Here is a 27,132-nt window from a genome sequence, read left to right as displayed (position 1 = left end):
TTGATATGTACAATCAAAACCGAAACGAGGAAAATTTGGTCAACAAAACATTTATTCAACATTCTCTCAATAAATAAATTAAATATTATGACATAGTGGAATAGTTAAATGAGGTGAGGTAACATTTATGTGAAAAAAAATACCTAAAGAACGTTTTTCAAAGTTTTAACAATATCATCAACAATCCGCACGCCGACATTAAGCTTTAAGGGCCCATGTGGGAAAAATAAAGCATTATGAAAAGCTTCGGGGTAGTAAGCAAGGTGTGCGTCTTCTTCTATTTGACTTAGTCTTTCGTAAAACATAATACCATCGTCTCTCACAAAATCGTACCCACAAACCATAATGTACGTGTACGGTAAATTTTCCAGGTGAGCATCATCTGCCAGCAATGGTGAAACTAACGGATCTAAGATTTTGTCCTTTATCTTTTGAAACAGTTTTTCGTCACCAGTGTCCATTGGTTGTTCCATGTTTTCACGTAAAACTTCGTCTCGTACGTATCGTTTTGGAAGCCACAGTGTCTGATCAGCATGTTCATTCAGAAGTGATTGTTTGAAAGAAGGAGATGTATGATTGTTATATCTGAGGTAGCTTAGGTATTTTGGCTCCAGACCAAGATAATTTATGACAAACATCAATGAATTCGGGTCGTGGATGCTACGATTGAGATACAGTGTATTTTCATTGAAAGCGGTGGTATTAAAATTCACAAACTGGAGAGATGGAACAAGCAACATTTGCATTGCAATTTTGGATTTCATTCGAAGTGAGATGGCGGCAGCCATGTTTCCGCCAGCACTGTCTCCTCCAATCGCAATGCGGCTTTTATCTATCCCCATGGTTTCGCTATTTTCTATGACATACTCGACAACTTCATGGCAGTCATTAAGCGGAATGGGAAAGGGAAACTGCGGACTTAATCTGTAACTAAAAGTTAAAAAAAAAAAATTTATCCTTAACTTTTAGTGATTCTTTGCAACATTTACATGTAGAAAAAAATACTGAGTACATGTACATAAATTGGCTGATTTTATTGAAAAAGATTTGACATACTTTACTGATATTATAACTACGCCGCTTTCACGTGATATTTTTCTCATCAAAGGGTCATACGAATCTGCCAAGAGAATTTGAATGTATTAAATTTACTCACTTTTATACAATAATAGGAAATTGACATATTATAATTAGGACACATGCACATAAAATAATTGAGCAAACGTTTAGAAATAATACCAGCCGCATATACTAGTATTCCACGTTTATCCATTGACAACTTACCGACGGACAGAAGACTCCACCCCCCTCCGTGGAAGTAGATGAGGACGGAGCGGTCAGTTTTACCCAGTCCCCTGACTGGCTCATAGATCTTCACCCGAACATCTCGTAAATGTGTGTCGGTTATCTAAAGGAACCAGAAAAGGGCATCAATTTAATAGCTTTCTTCTAAACAAAGACAAAATTTTGACATATGGAGGGTATTTTGGAGGTCATATTTGCAAAAACCAATTCATATTAACATAAGATCGTAAAAGTAAAAAAAAAATAAACATTTACTGCAATGTGCAATATAGAATACATTTCAATGAAAAGTACTGCGTGTTACCTTGACCCTAGGGTCATATGGTCCAAGTCCCCAAGGAAATCCAGTCACCATGGTAAGCACAAACCAATCGGCGATCTTTCTGACAAGATCTGAAAAGGGTTCCGTGATTCGCATGCAAACTAAAAAGTTTACCTGAAAACATTTTCATTTTATTAAACATAAGGTTATGCTCGAATAAATGTGTCAATAAATTAATACAGTATTTTAAGAATTTATCTGTTAAAGGAACTGTAAAATACCCCGTTTGTTGGTCGAATTCAGCAAAATGAGAAAGATTTAAATGAAGTCTTTCAAAAAGAGATCAAGGGAAGTGTTTCGTAACATTTTAGTTTTTGTGTACCGGGATTTCAAGTGATTATTGTTTTGTACTGAAGTGTTAAGTGGCATACCGTGTGACCGTAGGTTTTCATCATAGCGTCCATCACTTTGACTTTCCACTTTTCTGGTATGGGCTCCGGAACACGTGCGTCCAGATAAAAATACAAGAAAAGCGCCACGAGCACAATCAACGGTGGCAGGATACCACAGTTGTAGGTCATGTTGTCAGAACCACGAGCCGTCATTGTGGCAAACAGTCCATGTCTTGATTAAAACAACACTAAGTCATCATGATCCGCTCCCTGTCCATTGACAGGGCGAACTAATGACAATGATAACGATCTAATCTGAATTAAAATGACGACAATACTGATCCAGATAAGGAATTAGAAAATGTTGACCCACACAAAGTACTATACACGTGTAACACAATGTTGTAAATACTCCGATTAAGTGAAGAAAAAGATGAAAAGTCTTCTTACTTTTTCAGTGTGCTTTGTGTTACTGTCCCATCAAATCACTGCTGAAATAGAGTATTTATATCAAATCACGTGTTGACAGCATTTTAACTTTTGACCCGAGAGTATAAGTACGGACTTTTATCCCTTTTGACATTATGTCATACATGTGTTAAAATCGTAAACAAAAGTGATGTATGTAGTATGTACTCATCTGGCCTACTGTACTGTGTTAAAAGCGAGCAAAGACCATTGAGAGAAGATATATAGGGCTTGAATCAAAGTCTTCTCTGGGTCATGAGAATAAACCTATAATACTTACATAGAAATGAACTAGTGTACGTTTTTTTTCGCTCTGTTTTATTTTTAGAAATGATATCAAAATAATCTTCAGATTGATTAAGAAGCTGTCAATGCTACAGTTACAAGTAGAATTCATTTAACTGCATCATACCATTAACTTTCTCAATTCAAGGATAGAAGGGGGAATTTTTTAAGAGAGATGTCAACTCAGAATGTAATATGTGATAAGCACACAATATCAATCGCACACAATATCAATATAAGCAATAAAAACCTACTTCAGGGGGTAAACGTGTGGGCACTTCTGGAGCGCTTTTCTAGGCAGAAAGTGGGACCAAAGTTTTTATTTTTAAAATCAAGATATCAAAATAATCTACAACTTGATTAAAATCTGTATAAATCCTACAGAAATAAAAAAAAGAACAAGTCGGGTGAAAATTCACATTTATTTCGTACTGCATTTAACTACATGTTATCAATACATGTAACATGTAAATACATATATACATGTAATCATTACTTTACATGGGATTCTCTTTTCGGATGAAGGAGGTGCAAGTTCATTTGTTTTGGTTTTTTTAATAAATTTATCTGGGATGTCAACTCAGAATGAATACATCACATAATTGATAAGTATAAACACACAGTCCAGGGTGTAGTTTTTATAGAACAAAGTCCAGACAATTAATTACCGAGCGGATAAAAACGTACTATAATCCCAGTGTGCGGAATGTGTGGATTATACCGCATCAGTTTTGGGCGTAAAAGATGTGTTAGATTTTTTCGCTAATGGTATATACCGTAATTAGGGGAGAATAATACGCACTTTTTTCCTAAAATAAATTTCTGTGAGAAAGGGATGCGTATTTTACATCACAATGGGATTTAAGTTTTTCTTTCATGCAACACGGCTATCATATACTTTATTACAACATGCAATTTCTTTTGTTAATTGCCATATTTTAAACTTCGGAAAGTTTTTGGGACGTATGCTTCTTATAAATGTCACTTTCATAATCTTTTTATGCCCAAATAACATGAAAAAGTAAGTTAAAAGTAATTTGAGCTGCATGTTGATTGTCTCCGAGGTGGCCGCCATTACCGATGTTATTTTTAGACGTTCACTCATAGCTATGTCACGTGCTTCCGGAATGAACGTGCACATGCACCTTATCTGCCAGACAAAGTAACACTCTCTACCATCGGCTCATACATTCACGTGTCTGAGAGAGGAACGAACGACAACTCTGCATAGGAGATTGACAAAGTAATAAATCATTTTTTAATGAAATACAATAAAATAAATATTAATTTTAGGTTTAAAATAACTCAGTGATAATCTGCAACAATATTAACACCCCTCAATTAATGAAAGGAAGCCAATGTTGTGACACACGTGCGCTGGTCAAATACATATATACATTGTCTAACTCCAAAGCAATGTTTTTACAGTTAGAGCACTGATTATTTACTGCCATGTTAATTGCTGTGATTATTTTCTTTGTTAAAAATTGGGGGTCGGAGGTGACCTTTCGTATGTTTGAGCATTTGTTTTGGCACTTTTTTGTTAAATGTAATTTTACCTTATCTTATACTGATCGGCCTCTTGTTTAAATAATTGAGAGTTGAGAAATGAAATATAAATTATGCTAAAACTTTTAATAAAAGTGGTATCATTTAGAAAATAAGATATCCGCGAAGATTCAGAAGAGGAAAATCGTAGTCTTGTTAAAGAAATAAATACTTTGATGTTTCAATTTCGTTTCCTGTTAAAATATTGTCTAATTTTAAGCATGATTATCTAGAACCAAATATTAAATATGACAACTGATAAAACTTTCGACAATATCTCTTGCTTTGTTAAAATAAAATTATTTCAAAGTCCAGATAATTTCAAAATCACCGTAGCTATTCTTTAAAAAAATCTGTTAATACTTTTACGCAACATTATCTTGTGCTTTGTTGAAATAAATGAATAAATAATTTTCTCCAGATTGCCGAGATACGGAATGTCAGGATTAAGAGAAAGTTATAAAGTGTGTATTTTAAAAAAAAGCGTGTTCAGTAAATTTTTGAAACCTTATCCTCGCGCCGGTTTTCGTAACAAATTACCGTGATTTTCATAGTTCAGAACATCGCTTGGTAAATTTTTCTGTTGCGTATAATACATCCGAACTGCGTTTTTTTCCCCAGTTTCATTTTTTCATAAATGCGTATTATACTGGTATATACACGTATATTTTTTCACCCCCCCCCCCCTCATCTTCTCAAGCCATGGTTCGGAGCCCGCTTATAGCTATCTCCCAGAAAAGGAGAGAATCGTACTGTCCTCTACAAAAATTAGAATTTTTCAATTAAAATTTGTATGTGACAATTTTGTAGAGGACAGTACATTTTGGCAGTGGGTATCGACGATGGAAGAGGATCGTTAATTTTGGTTTGCGACGTTGCCCCCCCCCCCCCCTTATATTCTTTCATGATTTATCATATTCACGTACTCAACTCACAGTTAAGCCAATTAAAGAACTTTTTAAAAACAAAATTTTAAGGGCGCAAAAAAGAACACCCTTCTTCCTGTTTGAGATTTTCATTCCAAAGTTAAAGCCTGGATTATTTATATTTTTGCCAGTGATCTTGAGCATAACAGAATGAAATTTGGTCAAAGTCATGCCAACCCAAAGATCATAAATTACTAATTATTCTGCATTATAAAGTTATAGTCTGAACACATTGTTCTACCATTTCTGCCATTGATCTTGAACTTACAGGAATGACCGTAGATCAAGGTCAGGACAAACTCACAGATCATACACAATTTTTGAACTAATTATGAGCTTCATAATGGTCATAATGACACCAGGAAGTGTAGCGTACAACTATAACCAGAAGTCTCTGTCGAGACTGAAGCTCTACTGGTTTGTACTTATAGCAAAGGAAGAGAAAAGTACTTAAGCAGTTGGAAATTGAAACTTTTCAACAGCAATAAATAGAATAATGATCCTTGATTAAGTCTTAATGATCCTTGATTAAGTCTCTTTATGTTCTTAGTGCAGTCTACTTGCATGCCACATTTATATTATAATCAGACTAAAATTGTATTTGGAGTAGCATTTTGAAAGAATTTCACAGAAATTTCTATTTTTAGTAACCACGGCAACACCGTTCATCGAAATCAAAAACCGATACACAGAATTATGTATCTTATTGTAGTCTACTTGTGTGCCAAGTTATATTGAAATCAGACTAAAACTGTAGAAGGAGTAGCATTTTGAAAGAATTTCACAGAAATTTCTATTTTTAGTAACCACGGCAACACCGTTCATCGAAATCAAAAACCGATATACAGAATTGTGTATCTTAGTGTAGTCTACTTGTGTGCCAAGTTATATTGAAATCAGACTAAAACTGTAGGAGGAGTAGCATTTTGAAAGAATTTCACAGAAATTTCTATTTTTAGTAACCACGGCAACACCGTTCATCGATATCAAAAACTGATACACAGAATTATGTATCTTAGTGTAGTTTACTTGTGTGCCAAGTTATATTGAAATCAGACTAAAACTGTAGAAAGAGTAGCATTTTGAAAGAATTTCACAGAAATTTCTATTTTTAGTAACCACGGCAACACCTTTCATCGAAATCAAAAACCGATACACAGAATTATGTATCTTAGTGTAGTCTACTTGTGTGCCAAGTTATATTGAAATCAGACCAAAACTGTAGGAGGAGTAGCATTTTGAAAAATTGTTTAAGAATTACAGATACCAGTAGAGCTAAAAATTAAGAAAGATAACTCCAAGTAGTCAAAATAATTTCTTTTCTTTCAATAAATGGTCTTATACATGATTTAATAAACATGTAAACAGCTCACATAACACAATACACAAAATATCAAGTAAAAATCTTAAAATCAGGTAAAAAGATTAGAAAAATGGTCTTATGGATCGTGTAAAACAAGCAAAGTTTGTTAAAATTATGCATAATCATACAACAAAGTAAAAGATCAAATCTTCACACTAATCTTATTTAAGAATCATGTACACACACCAGTGATTTGCAATAAAATATTTCTTTACTTAACTAGCATTACACTACTTCAATCAACATTAAGGTACTCCGATTCTCAGGTTCTGAAAATTAGGCATTGGCTAACATTGAAAATGCTCACAAGAATGTCTCTGAATTTTCAAAGTATAAATGTGTTTTACCCATGATAATTCTTCAAACTTTATCTTGATAATTAATCATATTATATAGGCAAATTTAGTAAATCTCACATAATTTTTCAGGAAATGCAAATATAAACACCTATTATACATTTTCCAATTCAGGTTTGATCAACAAACACATTTTAGTATTAAAAACCATAGGTATCCAGGCTTTTGAAGAAATTGCATAATTTTAATACATATAAGGTACTTTAGTTTCTTCTATTTACTTTGATGATTTTACAATGCAAAATGTAAAAAGACTTTCCTATCATTGCAAAATACCACAAATCACTTCTTGTTTCATATCATGTTAATAAAAATTGGTATTTATGATTAGATTTAAAAAATACTCAATTTCTTTCAATATGTAATTTTAGAACACTTCTACTGGATAGAAATTTCGACTTTTTATAATACCTCTTGTTGCATGAAAAGATTCAATTTTCAAGCTTCACTTTGGGACTTTTTGAATTTAATTATATATCTAAGAGTTATCCTTCCTGGCTGAGGATCGGAGTACCTTAACAAGAAAAACAGGGAACAAGTAAATGGCAAAAAAGTTACAAATAAAACATACACAAAAACACAAGTACCAAAATATTTAACAAACAAGTATGGGTTACAATATGTATTCTTTTGATCTCCCCGAATCTCTCAGGATCATAATTAGTACATACACACTGATGTAATGATATTTAGAACACATAATCTGGTGTTTGTCTTATTTTCTTATTCTTTCTTAGAGTTCATAATCTTTCCACAGGCTGAAAATATAAAAAAACTTATTTTATTGAAATAAATTGCTGTTAATTATTTTAAAACATACTTAGTACAACAATAGTGAAAGCATTCTATATGTAGTCATAACAAAACAGTGATTAAATTTAATACAATCTTACCACAATGTGTATTCCTCTTTGTCTTCATTTTTCAGAAGAATGTCCCTGACCTCTTCTGGGGGGTTAAGCCCATGCTTCTGGGCCCTTTCCCATCTTTCCAAACGTGTAATTCCTATTGATTGATAGAAAAAATAAATTATGTCAAAATTCTTTGTTAATGAAATGTGAGGGCCATGCTTGTTGTCAATGCATGTAAAATATGGATAGAAAGAGTGGGAATCAATGAAAGATAGAGGGGGATAAGGCTCAAGGGCATTAACACTTATATTAGCTCAAATTTTATCTCACTCTAGCTTTTACAAAAGGAATATTTGGTGGAAAAGTGAGACTGAGATCAAAAGTGGGTTCATCTAAGTTTCAAGGTCCCAAAGCTATATCAAACTTAGGCAATAAGTTGGAGAAAGTCAATAATGGAACATTTATTAAATGAAGCATTGATTATCTACCAATACTTATCAGTTGATAGGAGGTGCTTCTTCAGGAAACTTGTTTTACCACATTTATATTTCATCAAATTCATGTAAACACAGATAAAGAACTACAAACTCTAACTCTTGATTCCCGTCTACAATTTGCACCCATTAAATTCAATATTAATGGCAATTTGGCCATTAAATCTTTGTTTAATACAAAGAACAGTTCTATGGTAATTGTTTAATTATTAAATTTTTAATTCCAGCGCTAGATAGTAAATTATCATTAATTCCAGCTCTTGAAAGAAGGGGGGTAGACGATATTTTCTAGTGAAATCGAACCTTCAAGAATCACCGTATTTTGAAATAGTCTTAAAGATGATAAAATGTATCTCATATCTTTTCTTATGTTTTACGCAAATAAATACAACATATATAAATTAATAAAATACAATTATTAAGTTGTAAATAGCTTTAAAATTGGTGAAAAATCAGCATTTTTTTTCGTTTTTTGTCTACAAACATATGTCCCCCCCCCCCTGTGAAACACAAAGAGCTTTGGCATAAATTTGTAAAATGACAGTCCATATTACCTGTTGATTTCTATAGTTAAAAACACAAGTTTTACCAAAATTATAGAGTTATCTCTCTTTGGTATCCAAAATAAGTAACGTTTTATGAAAATTCATGTAAATATCTATAAAAATTTTGAAAATCATTCGAATATGTTAACTTTTGAGAATTGACTTAGAGGTAGGCGGGAGAACAATACTATCGTTCACGGTTCATAGTTCTTTTGATATCTCCATCACCAGTTACTTATATTATACCAAAAACGAAGTTGGAAGGACCAAAATATGTATTCTTTAAGTTTTTGCCCTCAATAAAGTAAAAAAAATAAAGTTATTTCTCAGTCTCATAGAGTTTGAGACAACAAAGTTTGACTGTATGTCTAAAAAATAATATTTACAATTACCTGTGCATGGTCCATATTCTAGGGTCAGGTCAAAGTTCTTCAACATTTGTAAATCATCTGTAAGGTCAATTACAGGTAAGTCTTGCTTACTGGTAGATGGAACCTGGTCTGAATGTTGGAAAAAAAAATTTTATTAACAGGCAATTTGCAAAGAAAATTATTTTCAATCATCTAGACAAGAGCTCATAGGACCCATTGCTTTCGCCTTTTTTCTCTCTCTTTCTCTTTGAATTCTTATAGTGATAACACCTCACATGGATTTTAATCCATCCTCCAACTCTTCTACAAGTCTTAGTCAGTTTCAATAACAGATCAACCTAATACCTACTGTTGAACGATATTTTCTTTTATTATAAAAAAAAAAAAAACCAAACCAAAACATAAAAAAAAACAGCAGACATGCTGTCTGATGCTGGTAGATGAAGACTACCTGGGTATGTCTATGTGGAGAGTCTCATTTTTCATCATCCCGGGCCTCCACCATTCATATACACTTAGTTCTTTGGCATCACCTCACATTCACCACTGAATACAAAGTTTTTCCAAAAACAAACTAACCAACCATGCCAACAGTTTCTTGTTTTTTATGATTACGCTTGTTTATCCCTTGTGACTAATTCATGACAAACTAGTATCTTCCTACATTGCCTCTGTTAGAAATTTTTTTTTTACAGTTCTTTGAAATACTCTTCTAGGATATAATAACAGTATTTTTTCTAAATAAAATTCTTCAACATTAATTATTTTAACAAAGTAGAGACATTGGCCACTCTCAAGGGGTTTCTTGTGCTAGTAAATCTTTGATGAGGCTAACAACTTTTATCACAGGTCAACCCTATGTGTCACTAAGTAGATAATTTTGAGACAATGGTTTATCAAAATACAAACACAGTTAGAAATTTACATTGTGCCATTTATTTGCAGTCCTTTAGCTTATGGCACGGGCACTGGAAGTTAATATAAATATATAGTATGTGTATGTATACACTCACTATATATTTACATTAACTTCCAGTGCTTATGGTGAAACAAACGACACCCACCTTTAGCAAGCTTTTGGTCTTTATTGGCTTTTTTAACCTTTGGAAATGAGTCTGTTATCTGTTTTGTAGCCATAATGAGAAGATAATCTTTGTGTTTGTGTGCTGACAACAAAGTTTCATTCACAATCTTGAACAATTTGCGTCACTTCCGGTTTGCTAATTTTGCACAATCTTACATGTAACTTTTCGTGAATCAAATTTTGGTATAAATGTTAAAAACCACACGTAATTGCTCTTTTATAAAATACAATTTATGTAACAACCAAAAATCTCTGTGTATCTGTGGGAAACTTCCGTTTTTTTGTTCCTTCATGGGAAAGAAATCGATAATGAAGTAATGTGCATGCGCATTGGCACGAAAGGAAATCAAGCGATTTGTGAAGTCCTCCCAAAGAGGGGTCTGTAGTTCAGGCCCAGTGATCTTTCGAAGCTTTAATCCAAATCAGCACCGTTATTTCGGTAATATAGCGTAATGTTTTCTTCTTCTTGTATAGGTAGTTTAAACAGACGTTCAGAAGGTCATTCAATTCAAGCCACTAATGTAAGATGGCGGGTTAGCTTTGCATAATTTTATGCAGATATTTTGTTGAATAAATGGTACTGCATGAGATGTCGTGATAAGTCATTTGTTTTAAAGTAATAATGCTTCCTCACATTTAATTTTGAAGTACACCATCGTGAGCTTTACATATTAAAAGTCTACAGTCTGACATGTTGATAACAGTCCTTTTTATAAAATCATAATCAGATGATTAGATATAAGGAATAAATCAATTCATATAAAGGGTAGGGCTTTCATATCATATATTGTTTGTTTATTTCTCAAATAAAGTAAAAATCTACTAATCATTTATAAATATCAAGTTTACTATTGTGTGTACAATTTCTACTTTTATGGGATTGTTGAATATGTTTCAGTTTTTACCATGGATTGGCAGTACTCTACTTAATATTAATATTCGAGTGTATTGCGGTTCTTTGACTGAAACTTAGTGAAAGTATCCTATTGTGATATTTTTTTTCAGTATTCATTTACTGGCCAAATACTTGGGCTTGGGATTTCTAAAGTAACATTAGAAATTTAAGATGTCAGAGAGTTTTCAGTCATGCCAGACTGTAAAGTTGTTCTGTGGTTGGATTGCTGTGCAAATATGTAGTTAAATCAACACAATTTTTTTTATTGACAATGTACTTATCATAGTTATATACTAAATGTTTAGGAATGAAGGTTAATAAAGTATTAAAAAAAAATGGCTTATCCGCATGTTTATACTCAATTTGTTTACACACACCATTGCAGTTGTGAGACTATATCTTTCAAAAAAATGTTTTATTGCTTAAATATGAAATTCCCAACCAATATCCAGCCATTGGTATTACAAGTGATGTCACAGAATGAGTTAAGATCAGTATATAATTGATTTTAAAATCTTAGGCCTAGAAAAAAAGTATGTTTGTTTCCGCTTTCAGGCTGAAAAAATATAGGGTAGGTCGGTAGGCAAATTTTTTTTTTTTTGAAAATTATTTTTACTTCTTTAATCAAAAGTAGAAGTAGAAGTATCATTAATGACAAAAGAAATGGTGTTTTCAAGCATTTCTGTGACTTAAACTTATAATAGAAAGGTGACTCAAACTTCTTTCTGTCTTGAAAAGCTTCCGAAGTTGGAGTTAATTCCCTGGGTGAAATCTTGCACTACATGTATATAAAAAATTTTTTAGATTTTAAAATATTTTTTTTCTAGGCCTTATTATTATGTCATCTTTAATGCATATCCTCAATTTTATTTTAGGTTGCAAAGAAAATGAATTAAAAAAAGACCCCTATTACTTCTCCTGACAAGTTTCGGAATAACATACACATGCAAAAATGGTTTTATCTCAAAGACAAAAGGATGAATTGTAAGTACACAACCTCCACAATTAAGAATAAAAGACTTTTTTTAAAAGTACAAACATTTCATTTATTTCCTGAAATAACTTTGTTTGATGAATATATTTGATAATTTATTTAACCAGATATAACTTCAAAACACCTGTGTCTCATACTAAGTGCCTACCTTAAAACTTAAAATATATTTTATAATGTATAATATGTTATATCTTTGTAGAAACAGAGCTATAGCTGATTACCTTAGCTCCAATGGGTATCTATCAGCTCTAGGTGAATTTCAAAAAGAAGCTAGTCTGGTAAGGCTCAATTTAAATTCAGGTGTTGTTGAATTTTGGAATATACTGTAATTTATTCCACTGATCTGGCATTCAATTACTAATTTCTAAAGGAATAAAAGGTTTGCTAAATCCCTTGATGAAAATAAAATGACATTTAGAATTTAAGCGTTTCACCTTATTAACTGTCTTTGCAGCCAGGAGATATAGATAAAAAGTATGGTGGCTTACTGGAAAAGAAATGGACATCAGTTATCCGCCTACAGAAAAAGGTTCAAAGTTACTGTATGGAAAATGCACTGTAATATGAGAAAACCGAGAGGGCATAAAGCAGTTTATTTGTACATGTATCCATGTAAATGTTTGTATGTAACAAATAACAATATATTTTAGGTCATGGACCTGGAAGCAAAACTGTCCGAGGCAGAGAAGGAATACAATGCCGGGGGTCCATCTAGGGATCGCCGCAGCCCTTCGGAATGGATACCACGACCCCCAGAACGCTACACCCTGAGTGGTCACCGAAGCCCAGTGACCAGGGTGGTGTTTCACCCAACCTACAGTGTCATGGTATCGTCCAGTGAGGATGCTACAATTAAGGTGCATAATTAAGTCGATTTTATATTATGATCTTTTATTTTTGAATGTTGTTATGATTAAGCTTCAACATCTGATTACACAATTTTGTCATTAAACAGATCTGGGATTATGAGACAGGCGATTATGAAAGAACTCTAAAAGGTCATACAGATACTGTGCAGGACATTGCCTTTGATCATACTGGGAAGTTTTTGGGTAAGATATGATAATAGAAATGTTTACAACGAGACGAAGGAATACACCGCAAGAAACCAGGAAGCAAAATGTAATTTTATATTTTTGTCTTCTTTTCAGCATCGTGCTCTGCTGATATGAAAATTAAGTTGTGGGACTTCACTTCTTATGAATGTGTCAAAACACTCTATGGTATGTTTGTCATTTGATATTATCACAATATATACTGAAAGGAAAAAGAAACGCATATTTTACTTTTAAATTAAATTAAAACTATTACATGTATTTCGAAATTGTTTTCCAGTATTGTTATCAAACATTTTAATTCATCTATAATCTACAAGTTACCAAAACCTTGTGTGACTTTGACTGATAATTCCTGAGTTATTGAAATTGATATGTCTATACCCCCCAAATTAAAATAAAAATTCTCATCATCTCCCTTGAACATTGGTAACAGCCTTGATTTTCCTGTGCACTGAGTTCACCAGAGCATTTATCTTTCTCATTTGATTATTATTCAACCCTTCCGGCAATAGTCTTAATGGTTGATAGTAGCTATATTATTCCAAAGCCAACAAATCCCCCCCGCCAAATGAGTGCCACGAATTTTTATTTTAGGATAGAATTTACAGAATCCAGCTGGTTTGAAAGTCTCGACAAACACTGGCTACATTTTTCCTGTATGAACATGCTAAAATCATTACGCACACGACGCGCAAGTGCGCGCATGAGAGTAAAATCGACGTTTAAGTCACCAAGTTCGCGGACCAAATTAGAGCAGAGAATTTCTGTCAATTTTAGGGTGAAAATATTGGTATGATAGTTTGCTGTATAAATATCGGTTTCAGTGATAATACCTTGACAATAACCGATGTGACATGATAAAAAGCCATGTCTTCATGTGACGTAGTTACGCGTCAACGTCACCGGGAAACCTTTTAATTTACTCTCTGACAACTGAAAAACCCTTTTTTGTTGAAAAGTTTAAAACAAACTGCACAGCAACATCTTGTTGCCTTTTCATTCACTTAGGCAATTCAATTACTGGAACCAGTGTAACTTCCGTCAGCCATACCATGATTGCACGAAATTTATACTGATTGCAAATGCGGAAAACAATGTCTATAACTCCAATGCATCAATTAGCACTGCAAAATGTGATCATAAAATTGTCATCATCAACATGCACGTGTTTTTGGCTTTTTATCATTTCCCCTACGTGATGCCATACATTTCATGGTTGAGTAGTTTTGACCAGCAATTTTAGTGCAAAGTAACAAAAATACATATATGACCAATTTTCATAATTTTCGGCCACATAGTCATTGATTTTTCGCATATTTTGTTCTTATGCGTTTCTTTTTCCTTTCAGTATATATTATAATCCCTATTAAAACCCCGGGCACTTAGAAAATTGCAAAAAGGGGGAGTTATTTTGGTATTCTCTTTATGATATTTAATGTCATATTTTAACTTCAAGAAAACTTTTGAAAAAAAATAGATTCAGAGAACAACTAAAAGATTGTCTAACTTTCCTTTAAGTTAAGATAATTTATGAAATTAGAAAGTAGACAAGGAGAATTTTTTATATATTTTTTTGTTTTCCTTATATTTAAATGGCAAAAAGTTGAACAAGCAGCATAACAGAAAATCTGGATAATTATACACCCCTTGTTTTCATTCGGTTTGAAAATTTATTCATTGCATGTATTTGTGTTAATATTACACTTGATATCTCAGGCCATGATCACAATGTGTCCAGTATTTCGTTTGTGCCAAGCGGAGATCATCTGGTTTCCTCTTCCCGAGATAAAACCATCAAAATGTGGGAGATAAGCACAGGGTAAGGAACGGAAATCTTATACGATTGGTCAAAGTGTTTAATGAAGAAAATCAAAAGGTTAACATACGTCAGTGGAGAATGCTTTTTAGCTCACCTGAGCCGAAAGCTCAATTGAGCTTTTCTGATCACATTTTGTCTGTAGTCCGTCTGTCTGTCTGTAAACTTTTCACATTTTCGACTTCTTCTCAAGAACCGCTGGGCCAATTTCAACCAAACTTGCCACAAAGTATCCTTGGGTGAAGGGGTTTCAAGATTGTTCAAATGAAGGGCCACGCCCTCATTCAAGGGGAGATAATTGGGAATTAATAAAAATTTGGTGGCATGTTTTAAAAATCTTCTCAAGAACCACTGTGCCAGGAAAGATGAAACTTATATGGAAGCATCCTCAGGTAGTGTAGATTCAAGTTTGTTCAAATCATGACCCCCGTGGTAGGGTGGGGCCACAATGGCCGACCAAAATTTTACATCGAAATATATAGGAAAATTCTTTAAAAATCTTCTTCTCAAGAACCACTGTGCCAGGAAAGATGAAACTTATATGGAAGCATCCTCAGGTAGTGTAGATTCAAGTTTATTCAAATCATGACCCCCGGGGGTAGTGAAGGGCCACAATGGCCGACCAAAGTTTTACATAGAAATATATAGGAAAATTCTTTAAAAACCTTCTTCTCAAGAATCACTGTGCCAGGAAAGATGAAACTTATATGGAAGCATCCTCAGGTAATGTAGATTCAAGTTTATTCAAATCATGACCCCCGGGGGTAGTGAGGGGCCACAATGGCCGACCAAAGTTTTACATAGAAATATATAGGAAAATTCTTTAAAAACCTTCTTCTCAAGAATCACTGTGCCAGGAAAGATGAAACTTATATGGAAGCATCCTCAGGTAGTGTAGATTCAAGTTTATTCAAATCATGACCCCCGGGGGTAGTGAGGGGCCACAATGGCCGACTATAGGAAAATTCTTTAAAAACCTTCTTCTCAAGAATCACTGTGCCAGGAAAGATGAAACTTATATGGAAGCATCCTCAGGTAGTGTAGATTCAAGTTTGTTCAAATCATAACCCCCGGGGGTAGGGCGGGCCAAAATGGCCAATTAAAAGTTTTACATAGAAATATATATGAAAATTCTTTAAAAATCTTCTTATCAAGAATAGGTCATAACTGATCATATTTATATGGAAGTATCCTCAGGTAGTGTAGATTCAAGTTTGTTCAAATCATAACCCCCGGGGGTAGGGCGGGCCAAAATGGCCAATTAAAAGTTTTACATAGAAATATATATGAAAATTCTTTAAAAATCTTCTTCTCAAGAATAGGTCATAACTGATCATATTTATATGGAAGTATCCTCAGGTAGTGTAGATTCAAGTTTGTTCAAATCTTGACCCCCGGTGGTAGGGCAGGGCCACAATGGCCAATCAAACTTTTACATAGAAATATATAGGAATTTTTTTCAAAAAATCTACTCCAAAATAGAAAAGCTATAATTGATCATATTTATATGGAAGCATCCTCAGATAGTGTAGATTCAAGTTTGTTCAAATTATGACCCCCGGGGGTAGGGCGGCGCCAAAATGACCAACCAAAGTTTTACATAGAAATATATAGGAAAATTCTTTAAAAATCTTCTTCTCAAGAATAGCAAAGCCATGATTGGTCATGGGACTACTTTAAGATTTAAACTTTTCAATAATAAACCAATTTCTACTATTTCCTAGCCACAGTGCTCAGGTGAGCGATGTGGCCCATGGGCCTCTTGTTCAATTCATGGGAGTGTAATTAACGTATCGCCAGCTGTCAATCACAACAAATTTTCAACCAATGAAATAATTTCGCTTATTCTGCGCGTTCAGTAAAAACTTGCTCCGCCACATGCTCCGACAAACACTCTCAGTGGGTTGAGTGGTCGACAATAAACAAATTGAACAAATAAGTCTATGATGGTTAAAATATGCAGTTTGGGAACGTGCAATACCGATGACAGATATCCCGAAAGGGAATTATGGATGTTTCGGGACCGCCATGCTTTGGGACGCCGACGTTTCAAGACCTGACAACACATTTCGGGACTTGAGTTTACACAGTTTGGGACCTCTAAATATTTTGGTCAGGAAATGAAATAAAACTCGTTTACTTGTTTGTTATGTTTATACATGTATACTTTCTTAGTTTGATACACAAAAACCGGTATAAATCCATGCACAGTATACATGGTATAGAGATTCATTTGACAGACTGTCTTTGCGTTAGAAATAAAAAAATACGAAAATTCGTAATATGAATAATAGAATACATGTATGCTTAATCAGTTCATAACACTTCTACGTATGTGCATGTTTTGCCCTCAAAATAATTGTCAAAATACATACACATTTTAAAAGAGAACTAGATACGCTTTTTGAGTTTTTAATTTTACATTTATCGTGTTGACTTGTGTCTGAAAGTTAACGGTTTTTATTACCAGTTATTATTGCATATGCAGGATTAAGTTTATAAACTTTTATTTTTCACTTTTTAAAAAAAATAAATTCGAATTAATCTACATATTAAAAATGATTCTATTTATCGCTAAAAATTATTTTTTAATTACCACCCCCCCTCCCACTTATTACTAGCATTTTTAAATTTATTAAGAACACCATCATGTATTGGCAACATATCGAAATTATTTAATAACTTCATTTTTTATATAAAGACATACATTGTCATTACCGGTATTATAACCAATATCTGTAACGAATTAGTCCGACTTTGTTATATGAGGGTTGTCCCAGAAAAACACGAACTTTGTATATTAGATTTGTATACATAATATATATCTGACCAAAATTATTCAAAATCTTCATGCACTACTCTCTATTATTGCTTAAAAGTGCTCTCTATTATTGCTTAAAAGTGTGCACATTTTCCACCAGAACTTAAAGGTAAAGAAGAAAGTTTTTTCCAGAGTTGATATTATCGGCGTCCGAGAGATTTATGGAATGACCATTTGATTCGGGAAGGGGAGAGGGGCTTGCATTTAATTTTTTTCAAAGACAGAGTCAGATTATTTATTGTCATGTCGGTGAAGGACGGATTATTTATTTCCAATGGCATATTATTTATTGGCCGCTTCACTGAAAATGTCTAACAAGCCAAAAAAAAGGGGGGGCGCCGTCGACAACCCAAGATTATTGTGGAGGTGGTGTGGGCATATTATTGATTTTCTTCCATTTGAGGAAATATTTATTTCCAAAACTGATTCAGCATTCAAATCCTTTATCAGCCAGACACCCCCTTCAGAATCAAAGGATTGTCCCCTTATAGATAGGAACTAAAAGCATGTCTTGACAATGTCGTATGGGTTTTGTATATTATTGCTGATTTAATAAAATTATTAGATTACAAATTGAATGAAAGGTCGTTGTCTTAATTTATCATTTACATGCACCCACATTTGCAGTCGCAATGTGCTTCTGTCTTCGTCGACATGGATGTTTACAGTATGAGGGAACTCAGACTTCATCATGCTTCGATAAACTTTCCCAGAAAGGGATAATACGGAATCATTTTTTAATATTTTAAGTGAATGAAATATATGAAAGCTTTTACAAAAGCATTTGCCCTTTGTTTTGTCTCAAAGTGAGTTCGTATGGCAAATATTTTGCGGCAAAATCATCAGGAACTTCGGACAAGTCAACCGGCGTCGACTTATACTGAGTTACACGCTATGTTGATGATGTCGGAGCATCATAGGAGTTATCTCCCATAGCGCGATGGGCGGAGTTTGGCGATACGTTAATTCTTCTACATGCCTGACAAAGTTCTTCTAGTAAAACAGAAAGCTTGCAAGTCTCTTGCTGTTGATAATGAAATAGCACAATGTCATTGTGCCTTTTGATATTTTTTGTTACATTGCATTAATTTTATGATTTTCCATACATAATTTTTTAACAATGCCTAAAACATGCAGTGCTTAAAGAGTTATTGATTATGCATGAGTGTTAAATACCCTCATGCTGATCTTCAGGAGGTGATGATTTTAAGGGAAGATACATTAACAGTTTTATGATTAATTAGATTTTGTGTGAAAACCTTCACTGGACATAGGGAGTGGGTGAGAATGGTCAGGGTCTACCATGATGGGTCACTTCTAGCCAGCTGTTCTAATGACCAGGTATAGTAATAAGAATAAGTTTTAACATAAGAATAAGTTTTAACATATTTTTTATTAAATCTAATAGTCAAATGTGATTGTTAAAATCACTTTTTTTTTGTATATGTAACAAAAATAAGATAATGTAGTAAAAGTCAATTGCCTTCATCTAAAGGCTTCAATAGTCACACATAAAGAGATAAATGCTAGTGACTGATATAAAAATTCATACTTTGCTCATGTTAGTAGTCAATTTTTGATGGTGAGTGTATCTGTTTTCAGACTGTTAGAATATGGGTAACAGCTACCAAAGAGTGTAAAATGGAACTAAGAGAACACGAGCATGTTGTAGAATGCATTGCCTGGGCCCCAGAATCAGCACAACCAACAATTAATGAAGCAATCAGTGCAGAGGTAAGGTTTTCAAGCAAAAAAAAACAAAAATCCATACCATAATACAGTATTTTAGTGCTTTTGCTGGAACAGTTTTTTTTCCTTTGTAGAACAAGAAAGAGAAAAGATCTGGGCCATTCCTGATTTCTGGATCACGCGACAAAACAATCAAGATGTGGGATGTCAGTGTGGGTCTGTGTTTGTTTACACTGGTAAGTTCTTTCATTATGGTCCAAACATTTTTTTCTGAAATTTCACATGCTAGACCTGGGTTTCACAAGCTAAATGGCAATACATATCACAATGTAGTCCAACAATTCAGCATGTATGAAGATAAAACCGTCAAAATTGGACACATTGTTCGCTTCATGAGTCCTTGCAATCAATACAATTGACTTATCATTGTTATGTATTGCTTACCTCTTCTGACATGCTCCACATTTGGAAGTCAAATGTGGTCAGAGAAATGTCAGTTTTAGTCCAGATTAAAACATAAGTTTCTGTTCTAAAGAGCAGATTTTGTATTAGTTTGTATGTACTATCCCAGGTTAAAGTGATCTTTTTTTTTTCAGACGGGACACGACAACTGGGTGAGAGGCCTGGTATTCCACCCGGGTGGCAAGTACATCCTGAGTGCCTCTGACGACAAGACACTGAGAGTGTGGGACATCAAAAACAAGAGAAACCACAAAACCCTGGATGCACACTCCCATTTTACTACTTCTCTAGGTATTGATACAGTAGTAGATTAAACACTTGTGATTTTTGATTTGATGAGATATTTCTCTATATTTAATCAGACAGACACAGACTTACATTAAGTTTTATATAATGGACTTGGCTTTAATTAAGTAGATCATAATTATCATAAACAAGTTTTTAAAAAAATTATGCAGAAGCATTGATTAACAACATAGGTTTTACTATAGATTTCATTGTAATGATTTGATTTCTTTAAATTTTATTTTTCAGATATGCACAAAAGTGCTCCTTTTGTGATAACTGGCTCTGTTGACCAGACAGTCAAAGTATGGGAATGCCGTTAGGAACCTTATTTTCTTTTTCAGACAATAGTAGAACAATATAATTTATTTATTACTGCATCTTTGTGCTCTCAAAGCCTGTAAACCACCTCAGCGGTTATGCTGTCAGGATCATGTTTGTCTCAACTCTTGCATACTCGGCTTGCTTTTATGTAAATCTGCATTCCCCAAACCCCTGTTGTGCTGTAATGTTAACAGTATTAACCTGTTGAATTTATTTTTTAAACTGCCTCTGAGCATACAGTTTTACTAAAACTTAAAGGGGATATCAGCATTTTGAGCTTTTTTATATAATCTGCTATACCTTTGTCATTTTGGGTAATGTTTATTTACGGCATGAGAACAAACCAGTAGTGTGCATATCCAAGAAGCCAGTTAAGAACTCCAGGGTTAAAGTGTTCATTTGTTTATATACTCAGGATCGTGAGTCCCGTGTTCAAACCCACATTAAGTGATCTCGGAAAGTCAGATGTTCGTACATTGTAGGACAGTTGTTTCTGCGTTATTGGTGAAGGGAGAAATGTGAGTTGGAAACACAACTCAAGTATAGTCTTCTGTGTATCTTCTAGTATATAAGTACCTTCAGAAAGAGGAAATATTAATCCAAATCTACTGTTTTATATCAGTATTGGGGCTACATTATACTAGTACAAAGATGAACTTTGATATTCAGAATATGTCATGTATAAGGTGAAGATTTTGGAAAGATATTTTTTTAATGGAAAATTTGGGGTCACAAAATTCATTGGTGACTTCATGGGTCTATTATTCATCAGGTTCAGCTCACAAGTCATGGGTGACAAAAATTTGTTTGAACCATTAGAGAAGAGCATAGATTCATTATTGTATTAAAAATGGATGTGAATATTGAATTGTATTCATACCAGTAGTTTTATTGTATTTCTATTTAATTGTAAGAGTGATTAAATTTATTTATAATTGATCAAATAATTATTAAAGTATATGTACAGTGTATGTAGATTGTGTCTAGTGATTCTGACACTATCATCCCATATGTAGTATATTCAATTTAAATTTATTCAGTGAATTATAGCTTTCCTATAGATGTGTTGCACTGATTTTTTTTCATTTTCAGTCATTTACATGGTTGCATCATTGAAAACAAATTTTTGATTGTGAGATTTTTTAGTTACATCTTTGAAACACTGTTTATTGAAAGTTCACGTGTGTCAGAAATATTTTGTTGAAAAGGGTACCACTGTCTTTCAATCCAATGGATATTATGAGGAAATGGCAAATTTGCTAAAGTTATCAGAGTGCAATTTTTTATTAAACGATGTTTTATGCCTTTAAATGGTGTTCAGTATTTCTCCAGAACTTTAATCAAACCTGATGGCTCACAAAATCATAGAATTTATAATTTCTAGGCATAATCATGCAATGTAGCAGAACAGTTTTCCTATAGCCGTAATATTTTTTTTTAAATGAAAGACAGTGTTATCTTCTCCAACAATGCAGTGTACAGCACAGCAATATACTTATATATGTGGATGTAATGTGTTGTTCAGTTATAGATGAGGGGTTTATCATGGTAGGTGCTGCTGCACACCTCCATAGATAGCCCCCCTTCCAAGAACTCAGGGAGACTCATACTCCAAACCCTCCTTTAGCATGTTGCCAAAGGACCAACTATGTGATTTGTATAGCATCACAAAAAATGTAATCTTGTGGTTTTCTTTAGAGGTAATGTGTATGCAGATATGCCCATACTAGATAATCTGCAGGTATTTATACTTGCCTAACCCGATGATGTTACAGGTGCTTACTGCCAATCTCCAACAGTTGAATTACGACATATTTAATATGCATTGTTTTATTATGAATTTTTCTTTATTTTGCTGATGACTTGACTGTGATAAATCTTATATTTTTTCTACAAATCTGGTATTACAATGTCAAATTTTTGTTGATTTTTTTTATATTGTTTCTTGTTAACCTTTGACCGATATTGCTGAAGTTGTGTTCTAATGAATCCTCACAAAAAGGGGTGTGGCATCTATGCAAAGGACGGGTGTTGGTGTGTGTTGATTTTCTCTTGATCTGGACAGAATCGGCTATAAATATGCAAATCAAGTATAAGAAGCTGACTATACATTTCTACTGCTTGAAGTTTATAGTCAGTCTTTTATGCTCTTATAAAATAAGTGCTTGGTTGTATTTCAGTTGTATAAAAGACATAATTTTGTACACCTGAAATACAATGTTACGGATGCTAGTTTTATAAAAAGGTGAACTTATATGAGTACATGTTTGCTTGTGGTGTCATTTTTTTGTTCACTATTTGTGATCTTATTAAGTTAAAGAAGTGAGAAAAAAATATCAATTTTTATGTCACTGAAAATTTAAAAAAAAAAAGTCCATGTTATTTGTTTTCAGTTATATGACTACAGCTTTATTCAGAAAGAAAAAAATCAGAACCAAATTATTCAGTCATCCAATATTCATTTTGTTTTATTTTTCTGTATGAATAGTATTGATGTCTTTAGCAGAAGCATTGTTTAAAATTGCTTGATACTTTTGTTTCGGTCCATAAAATCCTTTTTCTTCCCACACATTTCTTGCCTACATTTTCCAAAGCCATTTGCTTGTGAACAATGTAGGATGAAGTGAGAGGATTTTTTGAGATAATCTGGTTTTTGTCAATATGCCAACTTGGAAGAAAATTTTGCACTTTGTCATGACCCATATTTGTTGGTTACTGTATTAACTGTCTGTAATCAAATCAATGCTTTTTGCTGTTTGTTAAGCTTTGTGTGATGTCGAGTAAATATGCCTGTCTTGGACACAAATCCAAAAGTCTTGACATAAGTTGCCTTTGGACAGAATCTCTGTTCTGTGCGGTTTGAAGGGATGTGCCGATTTGTGGCTAATTGAAGGGAGAAGTCACATGACCTTGTCAGTTGAGGATTTTAATCTTTGATCTGATTGTTATTGTGTATTATGTCAATAAATTATAATGCTACATGAATTGTTCTGTTTTGTAAATGTATATTCAGACTGTATGAAAGATGCCATTGGGTTCAAAGCATCACCCTAGGATAAAGTCCAATCTACCAATGTCACTAAAAAGTTGAACTAATTTAAGATCTAAAGCAGGTCACTCTGACCAGCTGTGAATTTTACTAATATTCATTCTCAGATACCTGTAAATATTGAACACACTGAAAACCAGTCATTAAATCTTGTCACTGTTCACATGTCCTGTAATTGATAAGGCCTTGATTCACAAAACCTTGTTCTTTCATGCACCATTGGACATCAGTGTGCATGAAACTAAAAGTAGGTCATGATCTATTTTGGAATTACAAATACAGGGACGTAGCAACAGTTGAAAATGTTCATTGAAAGGCTGGTCCCCCCCCCCCCCCCACTTAATACTAAAGTAAAGTAATATGAAGGAAATGTGTATTGTACGCTTTAAAAATGGATATTGAAAGGAATTGGTAGTGAAAAAGTTTGCCTGTAACACCCCCCCCTCTTTTTTTCTTTTTTCTTTTCTTTTTTTTTTTTGCTTGTCAACTTTTTCAGTAAAGTAAAAAAAAAAATGCTATGGCTGCCCCCCCCCCTTTTCAAAATCGATGCTACATGCCTGAAATAGATAGCTATTGTCAACCTTTATCATCATCAGACTTTTACTGTCGATATACATCCTTAGGCCATGAAGTAAATTAAATGAAAACTTAATTGATACATGATAAATTGCAAAAAAAAAATCTAGCACATGCAGATATATTTTTATTGGATGGGGGTCTTTTAGTCATGAAGGAGTCAAAATCTTTTTTCCCTTTTTTATGGTCTAAATCAAGAGTAAGCTAATTAATTCCTCTTTCCTTTGTTTCCAAAAATTATCCAATAAATGATTTTTTGAATTAATGCATACACGGTTCGTTTTTAACCGATCAATCCGTTTTCGCCCACTGACCTTTTTGAACCGACTCAATATGTCTGCGCCCATGGTTGATGCAACGGAACTTTGACGTTTGGTGTATTCACTTTAGTTTGTAGCTTTTCTGTACGTTTATGCATTCTGCATTGAATTCATACTCTTTCTTATACATGTATTTCGTTTTCCTACATTACATCATACATAACAGTTGCACAATGAATCAATCGTTTTGTAGGGATTAGATTTAGCGCCAAATATGCTAAGTTTCATTGCCCAAACACTGCCATCATTTAACATGTTTATTCATGAATATGTCAGCTCATTTTTTGCAGATTTCATCATTTTTTGCAGAGAAATAAATAAATAAGATTTAAATAATGTCACTTTTAAGCTACACTCAGTTTACATTTAGCAACAATGTGGAATGGCATATTCTCTAGAGAGAAATGGACAGGCTTTGCCTACCCTTCTTCTTCTTCCATACGAGTTTACGCTAGCTAGAGTGTTGTACTCAGACTGTCACACGTGTCGGACAAGGCTAAAAACCTGATCAGGGCACTATGTACAATAAAAAGTTACGGTAAATACTCCAGGCACACTTAGTTGGTGTTTGTGGGCAGCTGGCACCTCGTATATGAGTCCAGCTGTGTCCGAAAGGACTCTAATGTTGGTGCTGAGGCAACTACAGATGGTAAGTTGTTCCAGTCTAGGATTGTCCTCGGAAAGAAGGAATATCGATGTGCATCAATCCGGGTGTGTGGTAGACAGTACGTGTAGCTGCCTCAAGTCCTTCTGTCACTGGATGTCAGGTACTTATCTGCAGGAATAGCCACCAAAGCATGCTCGATCTTGTAGAGCAAAATGAGTCTTATCTTCATTCTTCTTGTTTGTAATGGTTCCCAGTGTAGATCTTGAAGCTGCATGGGTAACGGCCTGCCAGGATGGTAGTCATGTTAATTCTTGGTGGCAAATCGTGCTGCTCTTCTTTGCTTTTTCTCAAGCTGTTGGACTTGTTTGAAGCTCCAGGGATCCCATGCTGCACAGGCATATTCTAGGATTGGTCGAACTAGTCCCTGGTATGCTGCAGATGTTGCAGATGTCCGACATCCCCTTATATTCTGCCTGATGAAGCCCAGTGTTTTGTTGGCTTTTGATGCAATGTTATTATGTTCCCCAAACGAAGTTGGGGAACATATTGTTTTTACTCTGTTTCTTATTATTATTATTATTAAGGTCTTCCGTTTCCAACGGAAGACCTTATTGTTTTCGTTCGGTTTCTTTTTCCCTATTATTATTATTTTTTTCTTACCGATTTTTGTGCACGCGAGTTCTCGGAAACGGCTCGCTCGATTTTAATGAAACTTTCAGATCTAATAGATATTGATCTGAACCTTATTGGAAATTTTTTATATTGATGACGTCACTTCCGGTCGTGAGATATGGACGATTTTCTGATTTTCAGAGGGTCTGCTTGTCCAGGAAACTCCTCCAAAACGACTTAAGATATTGACTTAAGATTTTCAGTGAAAGTAAACGAAGGTTTAGTGAATTGTAATTGGGTCTCAAAATCTTTTAGCGCAAAATGCCTCTCGGTAGAGCCCGAAAAAATGTCTCAGAAACATCTCACAAAAATTGACACATTTTGTTTCATATCTTCGTACCTGTTGATAATTTGTTAAAAGATATTGAAGAAAAAATGTGCAAAATGGCAAGACCTTTCATTTGATATCAAGAAAATGGGGCTGACCCCTCAAATTAGGGGCTCAGAGGGGCCAAAAGTCTTTTATCTATAACTCTATAATGATCAATATTTTATTATACATTACTGAAGCAAAAGTATTTATCTTAACGATTAGCAACAAAATATTATAAAATTTTGATCATATGTTACGTAATTAGGGGTCACAAGGGGCCAGAATGTCAAATTTTTGACGCTTTATATCTCAAAAAGGGGGAATATTTTATTAAGCAGTATTGAACAAAAGATGGTCAGAATAATGTTCTACATAATATGCATACTTTGAATTTTTGTAAAACGGCCCCATTAAGGACTTATATTTCCATTTAGCATATCTCCACAACAAATAGAAATCTCTGAATAAGTGTTGAACAAAAAATTTTCAAAATCACAAGACATTTCATTTGATATTAAGAAAATGGGACTGACCCCTCAAATTATGGCTCAGAGGGGCCAAAAGTCTTTCATCTTTAGCTCGTTAACGATAAATATTTTGTAATACATTACTGAAGCAAAAGTATTTATCTTTACGATTAGCAACAAAATATTATAAAATTTTGGTCATAGATTACGTAATTAGGGGTCTCAAGGGGCCAGAATGCTAAATCTTTGAGGTTATATATCTCGAAAAGGGCGAATATTTTGATGAGTAATATTGAACAAAAGATGGTTAGAATAATGTTTTAAACAATATGCATACTTCATATTTTTGTAAAACGGACCCATTAAGGACTTGGAGGGTAGCCCCTAAATATTTCCATTCAGCATATCTCCACAGCGAAAATAAATCTCTGAATAGGTTTTGAACAAAAAATCTTTGAATTCACAAGATCTTTCATTTGAAATCAAGAAAAAGGGACTGACTCCTCAAATTAGGGGCCCAGAGGGGCCAAAAGT

General features: G+C 33.8%; 2 protein-coding genes and 1 pseudogene across 2 annotated transcripts in view; 2 read left to right on the top strand and 1 right to left on the bottom strand.

Annotated features, from left to right (window-relative positions):
- Positions 1–27,132, top strand: part of LOC134278990 (RNA N6-adenosine-methyltransferase mettl16-like) — a 99,068-nt gene that overhangs the window by 64,141 nt on the left and 7,795 nt on the right. The window lies entirely within an intron of this gene.
- Positions 35–10,497, bottom strand: LOC134278982 (neutral cholesterol ester hydrolase 1-like; annotated as a pseudogene).
- LOC134278981 (lissencephaly-1 homolog) lies at positions 10,537–23,579 on the top strand. The gene is made up of 13 exons (XM_062761291.1): positions 10,537–10,689; positions 12,021–12,129; positions 12,339–12,417; positions 12,594–12,668; positions 12,790–12,996; positions 13,095–13,191; positions 13,291–13,362; positions 14,914–15,016; positions 19,079–19,175; positions 19,437–19,568; positions 19,658–19,759; positions 20,120–20,276; positions 20,520–23,579. The coding sequence occupies exons 2-13, from the start codon at positions 12,098–12,100 to the stop codon at positions 20,591–20,593; spliced, it is 1,227 nt and encodes a 408-aa protein (XP_062617275.1). The 5' UTR covers positions 10,537–10,689; positions 12,021–12,097; the 3' UTR covers positions 20,594–23,579.

Source organism: Saccostrea cucullata, unplaced genomic scaffold, assembly GCF_032062105.1.
Source record: "Saccostrea cucullata isolate Sc308-1 unplaced genomic scaffold, CSIRO_AGI_Scuc_v1 ctg755, whole genome shotgun sequence".
Taxonomy (NCBI): Eukaryota; Metazoa; Mollusca; class Bivalvia; order Ostreida; family Ostreidae; genus Saccostrea; species Saccostrea cuccullata.
The sequence above is the reverse complement of the archived record's forward strand: the minus strand, read 5'-3'. Positions and strand labels throughout refer to the sequence as shown.